This window comes from Lepus europaeus, chromosome 21 (genome assembly GCF_033115175.1).
Source record: "Lepus europaeus isolate LE1 chromosome 21, mLepTim1.pri, whole genome shotgun sequence".
In the NCBI taxonomy this organism is placed as follows: domain Eukaryota; kingdom Metazoa; phylum Chordata; class Mammalia; order Lagomorpha; family Leporidae; genus Lepus; species Lepus europaeus.
In genome coordinates, this window is record NC_084847.1 from 56,753,184 (window position 1) to 56,770,887 (window position 17,704).

General features: G+C 63.2%; 1 protein-coding gene across 2 annotated transcripts in view; it reads left to right on the forward strand.

The window, feature by feature from the left end:
• Positions 1–304: 304 nt before the first annotated feature.
• FBXL18 (F-box and leucine rich repeat protein 18) overlaps positions 305–17,704 on the forward strand; it is a 28,531-nt gene continuing 11,131 nt past the window's right edge. Inside the window, exons 1-5 of one of the 2 annotated variants that reach the window (XR_009864719.1) lie at positions 305–405; positions 5,227–5,430; positions 8,365–9,908; positions 10,710–10,823; positions 14,141–14,220. Coding sequence is in view for 1 of the 2 variants with exons in the window: in XM_062180243.1 (XP_062036227.1) it covers positions 388–405; positions 5,227–5,430; positions 8,365–9,908; positions 14,141–14,359 (1,985 nt within the window). In the remaining variant the exon portion in view is untranslated. Of the gene's footprint in view, positions 406–5,226; positions 5,431–8,364; positions 9,909–10,709; positions 10,824–14,140; positions 14,360–17,704 lie in introns of those variants that run through there. The other variant, XM_062180243.1, reaches the window with a different exon arrangement.

The following is a 17,704-nucleotide window of genomic DNA, read 5'->3' on the forward strand; positions in this document are numbered from 1 at the left end:
CCCGTTACAGGCAAATGCTGGCAGCAAGGGCGTCCAGCAAATATTCCCTCATGGCTGAGCCACGCAGGGAGGCGGCAGATTCTGCCTCTGTGGTCAAGCACCGGGGGTCGAGCGCTGCAAGCGGGCGGAAGCCGATGGCGGCTTTCTCGGCTGCTCCGCGCCCGGGCGGCCCCGGGGCAGCGCCACACCCAACATGGCCGCCGAGCGAGGGCCCGCCCGGGCGCGGACGGAAGTGCGTTCCGCGGGCGCCGGAAGTGGCCGAGGCCCCGCCCCCCCGGCCGCGGTCTCTGCTGAGCCGCGGACGCGCCGGCTTCGAGCATCTCTGGCGGGGCCGGCTGCGGTTCCCGGGGCCGCGGCTCCAGCGGACACGGCCGGCCGGCCCGCATCATGGCGAGCTCCGGAGAGGTACGGGCCCGCGCCTGTCGGCTCTGCTCGCGGCCCGCCCCGACCCCCGGCCACCCTGGGTCTCCTCTGCCTTCTGGGCCCCTGGCCGGCTGGTCCTGCCCGGCCGGGGCCTGACCTCGCCTCCCTGGCCTTTGCCCCGTCCCGCGGCACAGGCTGGGCCCCGGGCCCGCGCTCCCGCGCCGTGGGTCCGGGACGCGGCCGCCCCGTGCCCTCTGCCCACGCGCGTAGTGCACCTCCGGGTGCTCCGTTGGGCTCCGCCGCCCTCCTCCTCTCTGAATTGGCGCGAGTGGGGGAAAAGCCATTTCACCCGGAGGCTCGGGGCTCGCGCTGGGGCCGCTCCGCGAACCGGGGGTCTCATGGAGACCCTGGTGGCTTCCTGCCCACCTGTGTGCGCCCCTGCTGCTGTCAGTCGCTCGGGGACGTCCCGCGTGGGTCTCAGGGGGCGGGAAGGAGTCGGGGAGTGGAGGGGAAGACGGCTGGGGGCTGCAGCCGGCGCCTCTTCATCTGGACCGAATTTGGCCCGCTTGTCAGGAGCAGCACGCCGGCGGCAGAGGGATGACGGAATTGCAGGGGCAGAGCCCGCGGGGGAGGGGCTCTGGGGCAGCCCTGCCGGGTTAGCGGATCCGGCCCGGTGGTGGTGGTGGGGTGCGGCGGGGGCGTGGGGCCCTATCAGCTGGGTGTTGTCGCGTCCTGGCCCTGGAAGCACATGCGGGTGGCCCCGGGGGCATCTCCTGGGTGGAGGAAAGATGGGAGCCTGGTTCTGCCCCGAGTGGGATCGTTCCCCACCCCCACCCCGGCCTCTGGGACGCTCAAGCTTTGAACTGTAGCTCAAGCTATAGTTCCTTCATCGCGTGATTGACACTTGAGACACTTCGTTCTGTGTATCCGAGGGACACGCATATACACACACACAGCCTCCATCTGTGGCTCAGCCTCCGAATGTGTTAGCCAGGAGCCTCAAACAGTCTGGGGCCCGGTGGGTGACGGAGACTCGGGTACTCGGGCTGCGCGGGGTCTGGAGCCTCCCAGGATGCATATTGGCCGGGAGCTGGAGTCAAAGGCAGAGCCGGGACTCCAACCCAGAAACTCGGGCTTCCCAAGCACGTTCCCCTTTCTGCCCTTTTTTTGTTTTGTTTTGTTTTTCATTGGGCAGGTAGAGTTATAGACAGAGAGAGAGAAAAGTCTTCCTTCCGTTGGTTCACTCTCCAAAAGGCCGCTACGGTTGGTGCACTGCGCTGATCCAAAGCCAGGAGCCAGGAGCTTCCTCCTGGTTTCCCACGCGGGTACAGGGGCCCAAGCACTTGGGCCATCCTCCACTGCCTTCCCGGGCCACAGCAGAGAGCTGGACTGGAAGAGGAGTAACCAGGACTAGAACCTGGTGCCCATATGGGATGCTGGCGCAGTAGGTGGAGGATTAGCCAATTGAGCCATGCTGCCAGCCCCCTCTGCCCTTTTTTTTTTTTTTTTTTTTTGAGAGAGAACAGAATTCCATCACTGGTTCAGTTTGCAAATGCCTGTGATGAATCTGGGAGCCAGGAACTCCACCCGGGTCTCCCCACTTGGGCAGCAGGAGCCCAGTTACTTGCAGCTGCGCAGTGAACCAGGGAATGTGGACATCTTTCCTAGTGTTTTTTTTTTTTTTTTCTTTCAAGATTTATTTATTTGAAAGGCAAAGTGATAGGGAGACACAGAGAGATCTTCCATCTGTGGGTTCATTCCCAAATGCCTGCAACAGGGGCCAGCATTGTGGCACCGGTTCTTACCCAGCTCCCTGCTAATGCACCCGGGAAAACAGTGGATGATGGGCCAACTGCTTGGGTCTCTGCTACCCATCTGGGAGACCCGGATGGAGCTCCTGGTTTCAGCCTGGCCTGACCCTGGCTGTTGTGGACATGTAGGGAGTGAACCAGCAGATGGAAGATCTATGTCTGTCTTTGTTTCTCTTGTCTTTTCCTCTGTCACCTTGCCTTTCAAACAAACAAACAAATAAAAAAGTCTTTTAAAAAATGTCTGCAGCAACCCGGCCAAAACCAGGAGCCAGGTACTGTCCAGGTCTCCTACGTCAGGGGTGACAGGGCCATCTGCTGCTGCTTTCCCAGGTGTGTTAGCAGGAAGCTGGATTGGAAGTGGAGCAACCAGGACTTGAACCAGCGCCCACATGAGGCACTGGTGTTGCAGATGGGGGCTTAGCCACTGTGCCACATCGTGGGCCCCACAGTTCAGGTGTTTTTCTTTAAGCTGTATTCATAAGGTTGTGCGTTGGTCCCTGATATCTGATTTCAGAATCGCAGTATCAGATTTTGAAAGTCCTTGCTGGTTTTATCTTTTTTCCCCTCTGTGACTTCTAATTTTTAAAGATTTTATTTACTTGATGTAGAGTTACAGACAGTGAGAAGGAGAGAGAGAGAGAGTCTTCCCTCCGTTGTTCACTCCCCAGATGGCTGCAACGGCCGGACCTGCACTGATCAGGAGCCAGGAGCTTCTTCTAGGTCCCCCACGCGGGTGCAGCGGCCCAAGGACTTGGGCCATCTTCCACTGCTATCCCAGGCCACACAGAGAGCTGGCCTGGAAGAGGAGCAGCGGGGTCTAGAACCGGTGCCCATATGGGATGCCGGCGCTGCAGGATTAACCCACTGTGCCACAGTGTCAGCCCCCTGATTTTTTTTTTTTTTAAGATTATTTATTTGAAGGCAGAAAGGAGGGGGCGGGGAGGGAGAAAGAGAAAGAAATACCTTCCATCCACTGGTTCACTTCCCATATGGCTGCACCAGCCAGGGCGAGGGGAATCCCATCCGGTCCCCGACGGGGGTGGCGGGGGTCCAGTCCTCTGTGGCCCTGCCGGGCGCATTAGCAGGGAGCTGCATGGGAAGCAGCGTGGGTAAGACTTGAGCCCATGCTCCTGTGGCATGGCAGCATGGCAGGCGCCGGCCCCAGCGTCGCCGTGTCTTAACCTGGACAGTTCCTGGCTCCTGCTTTTGGCCGGGTCGCTGCAGGTGCCGGCCCGCAGCATGGCTGCGTGGATGGTATGGCGTGTGGGAGACACTGGGCTAACAGGGAGTCACTGCTGCCGCCAACCGCAGACCCGAACAAAGGGACACAGTGCAGCTTGGCCTCGCGTGCAGCTGCCCCCCGCCCCATGCGGAAGGGAGTGGGGAGGACTGAGAAGCCCCGTCCCTTCCTGGGTGTCCGTGGTGGTGGTCTCTAGTGGAAGGTGCAGGATCCTTCTCTGATCCCTGGACACCTGTCTGGGTCTGCCGAGGGCTGGGCAGGAGGGGTGAGAGGGACGTTGCCGTCAGTTCCCGGGAGAGCGCGTGCCTGCGTGGCGTGTGCAGATGGCTCTCTGCCGGGCCTTCGCGGTTGCCATGGCAGCAGCAGGGCTTTCAGACCCAGAGCTGCACATGGGAACAGGAAGCAGGGTGGGGACAGGGCCTGCTTGAGACGGGACCTTGTAGGCCGGAAGGCAGCGACTCCAGGTGCTCTTCCGGGAGTGGTCACTAGAGAGGCAGGGGTCCCTGCTCCCCTCACGGTGGGGGGTGGTGGTGGTGTCCGCGGCATTTCTTTGTCCTTGGCATTTCCTGTGTCATCGGCAGAGTGGCAAGGCCACTCCTGCCCATCCAGAAACATGGGCCATTGGGAGCAGAGGCCCTGTGGCACCCTAGGGCAGGATGTCCTGTGTTTCACCAGAGATCTCACCAGAGGAGATGCTCCTTTGCCTGGTGTCTGGTCCCCCACCCGGGGCGCTCAGCTCCCTGCTGTCAAGTGGCGTTGTATTTGCATGTGACCCGCGGGCATGTAAGACATGGAATGGCTGTGAGCGTGTGCTGCACCGTGTGACTTAGGGACCGATGGCAAGCGAGGCTGTGCCTCTGCAGTGCAGACACAGGCCTGTCAGTGTGCTGGTGTGGGAGTGTCAGCACGGCTTCGCCCCGGAGAGCAGCCGCGGAGAGCTGGATGGTCCCTGTTGGCTTACCAGCTGTAGATTTTGAAGCGTTCTTGGCTTCACAGGGGCTGTCTTTATAAGGCTTCGTGCAGCCCCCTCCTCAGGGGTGGTCCCTCCAGTTTTACCTCCCCCAAGGCGAGCCTCTGTCTCAGAGGTCGCTCTGGGGACTTGATACACGGTGATGGGTGTCGTGTCGCCGCCACAGCAGCCCTGGGCGGCGAGGGCGCCCGTCTTGTGCTCAGCAGGTTTCCAGGGTTTGCAAGAATTCGTCTGCCTCGACATTTGGGACAGAGGGGAGGGGACGGCAGCTACGTAGTGGAGGGCCTTGGTGACCGGTCCTAATCCTTTAGTTTTTTAAAATACATAAATGTATTATTTTAAGATGTTGATTCATTTTATTTATTTGACAGGATAATAGATACCTGGTTCATTCCCCCAAATGCCTTCAATAGTCGGCGGCTGAGCCGGGAGGAAAGCAGGAGCCAGGCACTGCATCCTGCTCTCCCGCGTCGGTGGGCCAGCCTCTGCTGCCTCAGCCGGGTTAGCAGGGAGCTGGACGGAAGCAGCGTTGGGATTGCATCCCAGCGCTCCAGCGGCAGGGGTGGGGGTGGGGGGTGGGGGTGGGGGGAGGCGGCGGCGACACAGGCGTCCCAGGGGGGCTTAACCTGCTGTGTCCGTGTCCACCCGTGTCCACTTTAGAAGAGAGATCCTGGTTTGCAGGTGTAAAAAGGGAGTCTCCTGCCGTGCACTTAAGGGTTTTGCTAAACGCACCTTCTTTCCCACAGACTGAAGAGGGTCTCTTCTCTCCCAAGCTGGGCTGGCCTGGCTGGTGGCTGCCCCTGGGGATCCCGTGGGAATCTGGCATCCCCTCTGATTTTCAGGACATATCCAGTGACGAGGACGCGGCCGGGGTGGCCAGCGGCACCCACCTGCTGGGCTTCTCGGACGAGATCCTGCTGCACATCCTGAGCCACGTCCCCAGCACAGACCTGATCCTGAACGTGCGGCGCACCTGCCGGAAGCTGGCGGCCCTGTGCCTGGACAAGAGCCTCGTGCACACCGTGCAGCTGCAGAAGGACTATCAGGTGAGGCGGCCTGGGGGCGGGGCGGGGCGGGGGCCCGGGCCTGGGGGCAGGGGGCAGGACGCAGGCCTGGCACGGCCCTGCAGGGGCCCCGTGCCACTGGCGAGCAGGGCCTGGTGGATGTGGATGTTGTTTGGGGCAGAAGCTGTGCTCGTGGGACAGAGTAGGAGGCATTGCTGGTCCCAGAGCTGCTCGGGGAGGTTCTTGTCAAGTCCCGTGGCACAGAGTGCTGGTGGCCATCGCCTGCAGCTGTGGGAGTGCTGGTCACTCCGCGCCATCGTGAGGAAATTGCTGGCAAGCTTCCGGTCACGGCTGGTCGTGTGGAGCTTTTCCGGGTCTCACTGTCCCAGCCACGCCTGTGGTCCGCTCGGTGTTCCTGTGTCCACGTGGCGCGAGGTCGGCTCGCCCGTCCCCGCTCTGTGTGTGGCCGTCGGTCGTTCTGGCCCCACTTGTTGAAGCTGACATGCTTTCTGTATTATGTTCCTTTGGAACTTGAGAATTTGGAACTTTGAAAATTAGTTGACTTCCTGTATTTGAAAGGCAGAGTTACAGAGAGGGAGACACAGAGAGAAAGAGAGAGAGGTCTTCCATCCACTCGTGCATTCTTCAGACAGCTGGGCCAGGCTGAAGCCAGGAACCTGGAACTCTGTCCACGTCTCCCACAGGGTGCAGGGGCCCAAGCACCTGGGCCATCTTGCGCTGTTTTCTCAGGCACCTTAGCAGGAGCTGGATCAGAAGTGGAGCAGCTGGCACTCAAATTGGTGCCTTGTGGGATGCCACCATCGCAGGCTCAACCTGCTGGGCCACAATGGCAGCCCCAAGTTGACATCTTAAAGATGGGCCTTGACCTTGGCTAAGCTGTACGAGACCGTGGGAAGGCTCCTGGCTGTTCTGGCGATCCTGAAGTGCAGCCTTTGATACCAAAGTAAAACCGCTGTGGGGATTTTTCTGGATGCTGAAGGTGCCTGTCTCTGCTGGGGGCGGGAGGTGGGCAGCCTCCCAGGGCGCTGATGTAGGGTTTGCTGCCTGGAGAGGAAGGCGCCGTGCGCCGGCATGGTGACCGCCCATGTGTGTGTGTGGAGCGTGGAGTGTGCCTGCCCTTCTCTCTCCACGGGAGCTGCACGGGCTGAGGCCTTCTGAGCGTGGATGCAGCACACAGCCTCGCTCGCGGTGGGCGTCAGCCCTTGCCCAGCTTGCCCTGAGTGTGGCAATGGGGCTGCCAGGTGGCCTTGTGCTGTGGCTGGCAGTCTGGGGGCTTTGGGAGCTTTGTTTGGGCTCCTCCACAGCGGGGGCCTCCTGCTATCACACAGCGTCTCTGAGATGTGTCACCTTGCACTTCACTTGCACAACTCAACGTGACTGCTATATTCCATTATTAACATCATACAGAACATCATCTTTACCTTTATTTATGTGTTTGAAAGACAGAGTGATAGAGAACGGGAGAGAGAAAGAGAGCCATCTTCCACCTACTGGTTCACTCCCCAAATGCTTGCGGCAGCCAGGGCCAGGCCACGCCAAAGGCAGGAGGCAGGTGCTATACAGGTCTCCGGTGTGGGTGGCAGGGGCTCAAGCACTTGGGCATTGCCGGCTGCCTCGGGGTGTGCAGTAGCAGCATGCTGGATCTAGAGCGGAGTAGCTGGGACTTGAACCAGGCCCTCCAGTTGGGAACGCAGGCACCCCAAGCAGCGGTTTACCCCACTGCACCAATACGTCCACCCCCATTTCACCAATTCTTAAATTGTGGTTAAAATAAACATAAACTGGGGCTAGCACTGTGGCATAGCAGGTTAAGCTGCTGCCTGCAGTGCCGGCATCCCATATGGGTGCTAGTTGGAGTCCCAGCTGCTCTACTTCTGATCCAGCTCCCTGCTACGTGGCTGGGAAGGCAGCGGAAGGTGGCTCGGGTGCTTGGGACTCTGCATCCACGTGGGAGACCTGGAAGAAGCTCCTGATTTCAGACCAGCCCAGCTCTGGCCGTTGTAGACATCTGGGGAGTGAACCAACAGAAGGAAGACCTTTCTCTCTGTCTCTTACTCTCTCTTTCTCTGTAATTCTGCCTTTCAAATAAGTAAATAAATTGTTTCTAAAAATAAACTATATTTCTCCCTCCCTCTCTCGTATCTATTTGAAAGGCAGAGTATCAGAGAGAGATGGGGACAAGAGAGTGAGAGATATGATATCATCCGGGTCTCCCGCATGGTGGCAGGGGCCCAGGCGCTTGGGTCATCATTTGCTGCTTGCCCGGGTGCATTAGCAGGGAGCTGGGTTGGAAGCCGAGCATCGGGCCTCTGACGCGCTGGGATGCGGGATGCGGCGAGCTAACCTGCGGCGCCGCAGCGCTGGCCCGAAGCTCATCCTCTCCCTCAGTGTTCAGGGTCCCCTTTAGTCACCTTCAGCTCGTCCGTGTTGTGTGTGACTGTCACTGCCTTCCGTCTCCGGAACTTTCCCATCACCCTGGTCAGAAACCGTGCCCGTTAGGGAACGCCTTCCCTCGCCCCAGCCCCAGCCCCAGCCCCGGTAGCCTCTGTTCTGCTTCTGTCCCTGAGTGGCCCACCAAAGTGGCGTCACGCGTGTGTGCGCCTCGGTGCCCCCGAGCTTCCTCAGCATGGCCGCCGGGTCAGCGCTTCTTGGCTGTGTGTGGCTGAAGGGCTTCCTGTCGATCCCTCTCCTGTTGGTGGACGTCGGGTCGTCTCCACCTTAGTGAGGGCACGGGAGCCCCTGTTCTGGGGTCCCGCGGTTACGCGTGGCGTTCTGCTCCGGCTCTTTGCGCAGCCTGCGAACCCCCTGTGTTTCCGCGGACTCCGACCCTCCCTGTGGGCTGAAGGCAGGCGCGGGGGCAGTGCCTCTGCCGTGGGTGTTGGGGCGGGGCCTGCACCCTGCGGGGGGGAGGGGTGAAGCCTCACCCTTGCTCTCCCGCCCGTTGCTGTGCTGCAGGCGAGCCAGGACAAGGTGAGGCAGCTGGTGAAGGAGATCGGCCGGGAGATCCAGCAGCTGAACATGGCCGGCTGCTACTGGCTGTCGGGCGCCACCATCGAGCAGGTGGCGCGCTGCCACAGCCTGGTGAAGGTGAACCTCTCGGGCTGCCACCTCACCTCCCTGCGCCTCTCCAAGATGCTCTCGGCCCTGCCACACCTGCGCTCGCTGGCCATCGACGTGAGCCCCGGCTTCGACGCCAGCCAGCTGAGCGGCGAGTGCAAGGCCACGCTGAGCCGCGTGCGGGAGCTCAAGCAGACGCTGTTCACGCCCTCCTACGGCGTGGTGCCCTGCTGCACCAGCCTGGAGCGCCTGCTGCTCTACTTCGAGATCCTGGACCGCACGCGCGAGGGCGCCGTCCTCTCGGGCCAGCTCATGGTGGGCCAGAGCAACGTGCCCCACTACCAGAACCTGCGCGTCTTCTACGCCCGCCTGGCCCCGGGCTACATCAACCAGGAGGTGGTGCGGCTCTACCTGGCCGTGCTCAGCGACCGCACGCCGGAGAACCTGCACGCCTTCCTCATCTCCGTGCCGGGCAGCTTCGCCGAGAGCGGGGCCACCAAGAACCTGCTGGACTCCATGGCCCGCAACGTCACGCTGGACGCCCTGCAGCTGCCCAAGTCCTGGCTCAACGGCTCGTCGCTCCTGCAGAACCTGCGCTTCCACAACCCCCTCTACTTCAGCTTCAGCCGCTGCACGCTGTCCGGCGGCCACCTCCTCCAGCGGGTCATCAACAGTGGGCGGGACCTGCGCAGCCTGGCCAGCCTCAACCTCAGCGGCTGCATCCACTGCCTGTCCCCCGACTCCCTGCTGCGCAAGGCGGACGACGACATCGACAGCGGCATCCTGGAGACGCTGGTGGCCGCCTGCTGCAACCTGCGGCACCTCAACCTCTCCGCCGCCCACCACCACAGCTCCGAGGGCCTGGGCAGGCACCTCTGCCAGCTCCTGGCCCGGCTGCGCCACCTGCGCTCCCTCTCCCTGCCCGTGTGCTCCGTGGCCGACGCGGCGCCGCGGGCTGACCGCGCGCCCGCCCCGCCCGCCATGCACGCCGTGGCCCGCGGCTTTGGCAAGAAGGTGCGCATCGGCGTGCAGACCTGTCCCAGCCCCTGCTCGGGCCACGCGGCGCCCCCGCCGTGCTCCGTGTTCTGGTCTCTGCTGAAGAACCTGCGCTTCCTGGAGCAGCTCGAGCTGATCGGGTCCAACTTCTCCTCGGCCATGCCGCGCAACGAGCCCGCCATCCGCAACTCCCTCCCGCCCTGCAGCCGGGCGCAGAGCGTCGGGGACTCGGAGGTGGCCGCCATCGGCCAGCTGGCCTTCCTGCGGCACCTGACGTTGGCCCAGCTGCCCAGCATCCTGACGGGCTCCGGGCTGGTGAACATCGGCCTGCAGTGCCAGCAGCTGCAGTCCCTGTCGCTGGCCAACCTGGGCCTGCTGGGGAAGGTGGTCTACATGCCCGCCCTCTCGGACATGCTGAAGCACTGCAAGCGGCTGAGGGACCTCAGGTGAGGGCGCCCCCGCCGCTCCCCTTGGAGGCCGGCCGGGAAGCCAGTGGCGTGGGGTGCAGCCGCGGTGGGCCTGCCGCGTGCAAGATGCAGGTGGTGCTGGCTGGCCGGTCCGGCGGGGGGTGGGGGCCTGGAGGCGGAGGGGCCAGAGCTGGGCGGCTGTGTCTTCATTCCTCATAGCTGTTGGAGTGAGTGCGCCACACCCTGCTGTGCTGTCATCTCATTTAGCCCCCCCATCTGTCTCCCCAGCAGGGAGGTGGGGGGGGCTCTCCCGCTGCACTTGGTGTGCAGGGTTAGCCGGGGATGCCGGGCCAGGGCTCTCCAGAGCGGCGAGCAGTGTGCACACGCCGAGAGGCACGGAATCCCCAGAAAGCCAGTGGCTCTGGCGGTGAGCAGGTGTTAAAGCAGTGGGGTGGACGGCTGGCGTCCCGAGGGGGCTGGAGAGGGCGGGAGGGAGGAACCGGGTCAGAAGGTGGTGGCGGCCCGGAGAGGGGAGGGTGGAAGGAGGTGGGCCCAGCCCTGGCCGCCGGCCAGAGCCACGCGTGAACTGGATTCCCCGTGAATTGTGGTGGGGTACAAGAGGCGGTCCCCGTGTTGAGAGGGTGAGCGCTCGTTGGCGAAGGGGTGTCCGCAAGTCTCGGCGGGTAGATGTGACGTTGGAAACCTCCCGAAGACGCAGTGCAGGCCGGCGTACCTCGGCCCCGCGGGGATTCAGGTGTGGGCAGGAGGTGGAGGCGGGGCTTGACAGATGGCCGGGCGGATGTTCCAGGAGCCCTTGGGCACGTGTGTCACTGTCCCCAGACAGGGAAGTGTTCCCGCCAGGCGCTGAGACCGTCATATCCATGACCACCCGGTCGGGTTGGTGCCGTCCTCACTGCCGTGTCACAGCCGAGGCGTGGGGTGCTCCTTCCAGGGGTGAGTGTCAGTGTGATCCTGGAGCAGGGCCTCGCCCTGGAGCCAGCCCAGGGAGGCAGCGAGCCTGTCTTTGTGACCTCTCCCCTCCCCCCCCAGGCTTCAGTACGGCAGGGAGTGAGCAGGGTCTGGGTGGGAGCTGCACAACCATGGAGCCTTGTGGGGCTGCTCGGCGCCGCCCGCGCTGCCTGCCCCTGCTCGTGTCTGGGCCACAGACCGGGGCTCAGCCTTGGGCCCTCCGGTGTTAGCTCCGAGGCTGGAGGAGGGCTGGTCCACGCTGTGGTCCTGTGCTGCCCGGATAGGGGCCTCTGAGACCCGGCTGCCAAGGGTTCAGAAATCGAGGCGGAGTGAGCGTGAGTTTTGGTCACCCTTTTTGCAGGATGGGGAGACGTAGCTGTGCGCACGTGCATGTGCCCGGCCCTGGCCGCAGAGGTCGGCCCCTCTGCCACGCGTGCCCCAGCTCCTCTGTCTGTCCAGCAGCCCCGGCCTCAGCCCCCTCCTCTCTCGGTGGCGCGTCCTGGTGCGGTGTCTCCCACCTGGTGTCCTCGGCCCTTTCCGGTGTACTCCTGGCCTTCCTGGAGGAGCCGTGGTGGGAGCCGCCCCCCGCCCCCCCGCGCCCTCTCCTCTCTGTGGTCAGGGACCCTGGTCCCTGGGTCCTGGGACTGAGTTCAGCCCAGGGCTCTCTGGAGTTTGCTTTCTCGCCAGCCACTACCCCTTGCCCTTTGTACAGGAGCCAGAGCCTTGGGGGAGTTTGAGCAAAACAGAAACCAACAGAAGCAAAGTATAGCAACGTGTTCCCCTAGTTTAAGAAGCCAGAGACCTACAACATAGGAGATGAGCTCCGGCAGGCCCTCCCCTCCCCCTCCCCGCTGCCTAGCCCCAGAGCCTTTGCTAAATAAGAGCGGTCTCTGGCCAGCGGCCTGGCCCAGGGAGCTGCCTGGAGCTCTGGGCCATAGCCACCAGTGGCCGTGGAGCTGGGTGAGCCCCCAGCAGGGGTGCGGGGTGCGCAGGGCCATGCTGAGTCTGAGGGAGGGGCAGCGCTGCCAAGGCTCCCCGCAGGCTTGCAGGCGTTAGCTCCCTGGTGCTGCCGGCAACCCTGCGAGTTCACAGACTTGTCCCGCTCTGCGGGTGAGGAGGGGTGAGGCCCAGAGCGTGGCTGGACTCGGCCTGGCCCACACACTGCTCCACGTGCATATCCGGGGAGCACATGCAGGCCCACGGGGTGCCCGGGCCGGCTGGGCCAGCACGGCAGCAGGTCCAGGGCCTGGCGCGTGATCCTTGTGGCGGGCATCTTCCCCAGGAGGCCACAGATCGGGACACCGCCTTCACGGCCGGCCTGAGAACCTGCCTGCCGCTCGCGGCGCCTTGCTGTGCCCCGCAGCCATGGGAGCCCCGTCTGCTGTGCGCCGGGTACTGCCTGTTCAGTGTACACGCCGGCTCTAGGATGTGGCCAGCTGGCCCTGTTCCTCTGGCTCCCCGCCTTCTGGGGCGAGTGTGCCCAGGGAGGCTGCAGCGAGAGGAGCAGGTGGCGCAGGGGAGGCTGGCACTGCGCTCCCAGGGCTGCCGGAGCACCTGCACTTACCTCCTGGGCTGGGAGCCTCAGACTCCCCGACTGCCTGGTGGCTGCTGTCCCTGCTCCAAGCTCCTGGCAGGCCGGGGTGGGGTGTGGGAACAAGCTCTCCTGGCTGGGGCCACATACGGCTGCGGATCCAGAGCCGTGACTCGGGGCTCACCCCTGCAGCCAGGGGATTACAGGTAGGGCTGGAACGGGCACCTTCTTCCCCAGGACTGAGTAGGCCCTGCCTGGTGATGGGGTGGGGGGTGAGAGCCTCACCCTGAGCCGCCCTGGACTGCGTGTGTGGACTGTGCTCCCCATACCGCCAGGACCCGAGGAGACTCAGCTCCACCTTGGGGAGGGGGTTTGGAGGCCAGGGCCCTGCTGGTTGCAAGGAGGTGAGCTGGGTCTGCCCTACTGGTCCCAATGGATGGATGCCTGGGGTCCACTCACGTAGGCCAGTTCTGCCAGCCTTGCCAGGAGGCACTGTGGGCTGTGCACTTGCAGCGTCAGGAGCTGGGGAGGTTTGGTGTGATGGCTCCCGGCAGCTGGGGGAGCCCAGGTCCTTGGCTGCTAACCCAGGACGCTTCGGAGACCTTGGGGGAGTAGCACAGCTCAGCACCGCCACCTAGTGGCGAAGCGACGGCGGCGCCCATGTTCCCTCCCTTGGCAGCGTCAGCCTCCCTCCCTCCCGCCGGCTTCCGGGCCTGCGGAGCGGCTTCCTTCTGGGCAGTGTGTTCAGACATCCTGGGAGTAAGCGTCCCACACCCCCAGGCCCTGCTGGCAGCGGCGCAGCTGGCTGGGTTCTGCCAGACCCAGGGGTGACTCGTCCTTGAGGGGTGTTCGCCCCGTGTGGCCACACTTGTGTCCTTGGGTGCAGCTGCTTGCCCACGGCCGGCTGGACCCTCCCCTAATGTGTTTGTGACAGCTGTGGCCACTCAGGGCGGGGTCATCCCTGCTCTGTGCCCAGAGGGCCCTGTGGGGCTCCCTCCTGCTGCCCCAGCGCTGTCACCAGGCAGTGGATGCTGTGGGTGTTTTTTTTTTTTTTAACATTGTTTTTATGAAAAATGTTTATTTTCATCCGCATGAAAGGCAGAGGGACAGGGAGAGAGAGCGAAAGCTGTCATTCACTAGGTCACTCCCCAGCTATTCACAACAGCGACATCTGGGCCATGCTGAAGCCAGGAGCCTGGAACTCCATCCAGGTCTCCCATGTGGGTGCAGGGGCCCAAGCACTTGAGCCATCTTCTGCTGCTTTCCCAGTGCATGTGTAGGGAGCTGGATTGGAAACGGAGCAGCCGGGACTCAGACTGGCCCTCGCATGGGATGCCGGCGATGCAGGCGGCGGCCTGAGCTGCCGAGCCACGGCACGGGCTCCTCCCATCCCTTTCTGAGCGCGGCTCGGACTGGGTAGAAACCTCCAGCCCTTCCTCATTGGCTGCCCTCCCGTGTGGTGCCTGGCGTGGTCCCCACCAGCTCAGGGGTGTTTCTTCATCCTGCCTCCCCCACATCACTGAGCCTGGGGGGGTGGGGACCCCTGCCCAGGTCGGCGTGGAGGACGGTGAGCCGCTGCAGGTGGGACTTCTAGCCCGGGGAGTTGGCGGTGGCTGGCTGGTTGCCGTGGGCCCGCCGGGTCGCCCCCACAGCAGGCTGTCCAAGGCAGAGCCAGGGCTGGAGGGCACGGGGGCGCCGTCAGGGATGGGGGCCGCGGGGGCAGCCAGGGGCGGGCCTGGGCTGGCGGGACTCACGGGCCTCTCCCCCACAGGCTGGAGCAGCCGTACTTCAGCGCCAACGCACAGTTCTTCCAGGCGCTGAGCCAGTGCCCGTCGCTGCAGCGCCTCTGCCTGGTGTCCCGCAGCGGCACCCTGCAGCCCGACGCCGTGCTGGCCTTCATGGCGCGCTCCCTGCACATGGTCGTGTGCCACCTGTTCACCGGGGAGTCCCTGGCCACCTGCAAGAGCCTGCAGCAGTCCCTCCTCCGCAGGTGAGTGTGGGCCGGGCCCTCGGGTGCCCAGCAGTGACCTCGTGCAGTTGGGGAGCGCCGCGGGGCAGGGTGAGAGCTCCCGCAGCCCAAGCCGCTGCCCCCACGTGCAGAGGGCTCCTAGCTTGTCCTCTCTCGTCCAGCTGTGTCCGCTGTGTCTAAGGTCGCCAAAAGTAAAAGAAAAAGCAGGCAGTAGGGTTTGCAGGTTCCCTTCAGCGGCTTCCCCTCACGGCACTCGTGTGGAGCCGCAGCCGGAGGGCAGGGACCTGCGCCAGAGCTCGGTCTGCCCGCCCTCTCCTACTCGGGACCGCTCCCTCCCTCCCTCCCTCCCGGGCCTTGCCAGCGGCTCAGCATTGACGATGCTCTCTCAAGACACCGGTCCCCTGTGCGTCCTGGTGGGGCCTCGGGCTTCTCCCTGCCTGTCTGCCCTCTGTCCCTGAGGGTGGGGAGACTTGAGCGCAGGTCACCAGCCTCCTCTGCCCTCTGTCGCGTGCATGGCGGGTCTTGCCTCCTCTGCAGGGCTCCTGTCGCTGGACGTAGACTGGAAGGTAAGCAGCAGGAGGCATTGTGGGGGCCCGCAGGAAGCTCACGGAAAAATGCGCTTTAAAGGGCCACTTATTTGCTGTGAAAGACTTCTGAAACCCACGCCGATTATTTGCCGATACGCATTTTCCACGGACTTTCTGGAAGACGCGCAGTTGCTCAGTGTTTGGGAGGCTGGAAGGCCTGCATCCGGGTGCTGGGTGAGGGCTCCCTCCCAGGGCTCCTGGTCCTGTGCTCACGGGGTGGGGAGCAGTCTCCTTCTGACTCCGCCCACGTAGGTGCTGCTTCCCGGTGTGTGCTCTGAGAGGGCGCAAGCGCCGTGGTCGCGGGAGCTTTGCCTGGATTCCTTTCACGGCTGTCAGCTGGAGCTCCTTTTCCACGTGTGTGGATCCGGTTATGAGCATCTGTCCGGTGTCCGCGTGGACTGGCGACGATTTGCACAGTGAGCTTCGTCGTTAACTCTGGTGATTCCGGCCGTCCCCGACTTGGCCGCCGGGTGTCCTTTCGGGCTGGGCTGTGCCCCTTCCTTTGGGCATTGTCCTGCCTTCCGGCGTGGCCTGGAGTTGGCCAGTTCTCCAAGGACGCGCCCTTGGTTCGAGGCTGGGATCTAGAAGCCAGGAGGCCAGGGGGTCCTCGTTAGTGCTTAGCCACGAGGCTGTCCCTGCTCTCCGGTCCTCTCCGTGGACGGAGCGGGGATCTTTATCTGTGTGCACACACTCACACACACCTCTGTTTTGTGTTTTGCCGTTGGTTCACCCTCCAATGGCCGCCGCGGTAGGCGCGCTGCGGCTGGCGCACCGCGCTGATCCGATGGCAGGAGCCAGGTGCCTCTCCTGGTCTCCCATGGGGCGCAGGGCCCAAGGACTTGGGCCATCCTCCACTGCACTCCCTGGCCACAGCAGAGAGCTGGCCTGGAAGAGGGGCAACCGGGACAGGATCGGTGCCCCGACCGGGACTAGAACCCGGTGTGCCGGCGCCGCAAGGCGAAGGATTAGCCTATCGAGCCGCGGCGCCGGCCTACACACCTCTGTTTAATTTACCTCGTGCGATGTGCGTCAGAAAGTCTGTTAGCCTCACGGGTGGATGCCTCCCACGGCAGCTATCTGGGCTCAAGTCCTGGCTCCAGCGCCCTGCTGATGCAGGCCTGGGAGGCAGCAGTGGTGGCGCAAGTCCTTGGGTCCCTGTCACCCGTGGTGTGGGCGCTCGAGGAGTGAGCCAGTGGATGCAAGAGATACACTTAAATGCCAGAGACCCCTGGCATTTCCTGGCTGGGGGCTGCAGTCCGTGTGCCCAGGGCTCCTCGGAGTGCCCTCCCTTCCTGTTGCTCCTCCCTCCCGCTGTGGAAGGCCTGGCCCTCTCATCCACGGTGTGCTCGCCTGTGGCGGCTGCGTGGAGCCATTCCAGGCCTGCTGGTTTACCAGGTGGCCCCGACGAGCTGAGTGTGGCCATTGGCCTCGTGGCGTGCCGTCAGGCTGCTGCTGCCCGTGTCCTGGCCCCTCTCTCCTGCACCCCTGCCAGGTGGCTCTGTGACCGGGATGCTTGTGACAGAGCGGACACCGTGTATTCTTCTGGTCTGTGGGCCCTCACTCTCCACGTCGGTGCTGCTCTGGCCTGGCAGATGCTGAATTAGAACGCGAGCTGACAGGCTGCTGCCCGGGATGCCGGCGCCCCCTATTGGAGCGCTGGTCGTGTCCAGGCTGCTCCGCGTCCACTCCACCTCCCTGCCGATGGCCTGGGAAAGCAGCAGAGGACGGCGCAGGTATCTGGGCGCCTGCGCGCACTTTCCTGGCTCCCTGCTTTGTCCTGGCTCAGCCCCGCCGTTGCAGCCACTTGGGAAGCGAGTCAGTGGATGGATGGTCTGTGTCTGTCTGTTTTAAATCAGTAAGTATTTAAGTCACTTTTTTTTTTTTTTTTTGACAGGCAGAGTGGACAGTGAGAGAGAGAGAGAAAGGTCTTCCTTTGCCATTGGTTCACCCTCCAATGGCCGCCGCGGTAGCGCTCTGCGGCCGGCGCACCACGCTGATCCGATGTCAGGAGCCAGGTGCTTCTCCTGGTCTCCCATGGGGTGCAGGGCCCAAGGACTTGGGCCATCCTCCACTGCACTCCCTGGGCACAGCAGAGAGCTGGCCTGGAAGAGGGGCAACCAGGACAGAATCGATGCCCTGACTGGGACTAGAACCTGGTGTGCTGGCGCCGCAAGGCGGAGGATTAGCCTAGTGAGCCGCGGCACCGGCCTTAAGTCACTTTTTTAAAGGGATCTTGACTCTTCTATCATTGTGCCTGGGTTTTTGTCTTTTTTTTTTTTTTTTTTTTTTTTTAACAGGCAGAGTGGACAGTGAGAGAGACAGAAAGGTCTTCCTTTGCCGTTGGTTCACCCTCCAATGGCCGCCACGGCTGGTGCGCTGCGGCCGGCGCACCGCACTGATCTGAAGGCAGGAGCCAGGTGCTTCTCCTGGTCTCCCATGCGGGTGCAGGGCCCAAGGACTTGGGCCATCCTCCACTGCACTCCTGGGCCACAGCAGAGAGCTGGACTGGAAGAGGGGCAACCGGGACAGAATCCGGTGCCCCGACCGGGACTAGAACCCGGTGTGCCAGCGCCGCAAGATGGAGGATTAGCCTAGTGAGCCATGACGCCAGCCTTGTCTTTTTGTTTTTAAATATTTATTCATTTATTTTAGAGGCAGAGTTACAGACAGAGAGACAGAGAGAGAGAGAGGTCTTCCATTCACTTGTTCACTCCCCAAGTGGCCACAATGGCTGGAGCTGGGCTGATCCAATGCCAGGAGCCAGGAGCCTCTTCTGGGT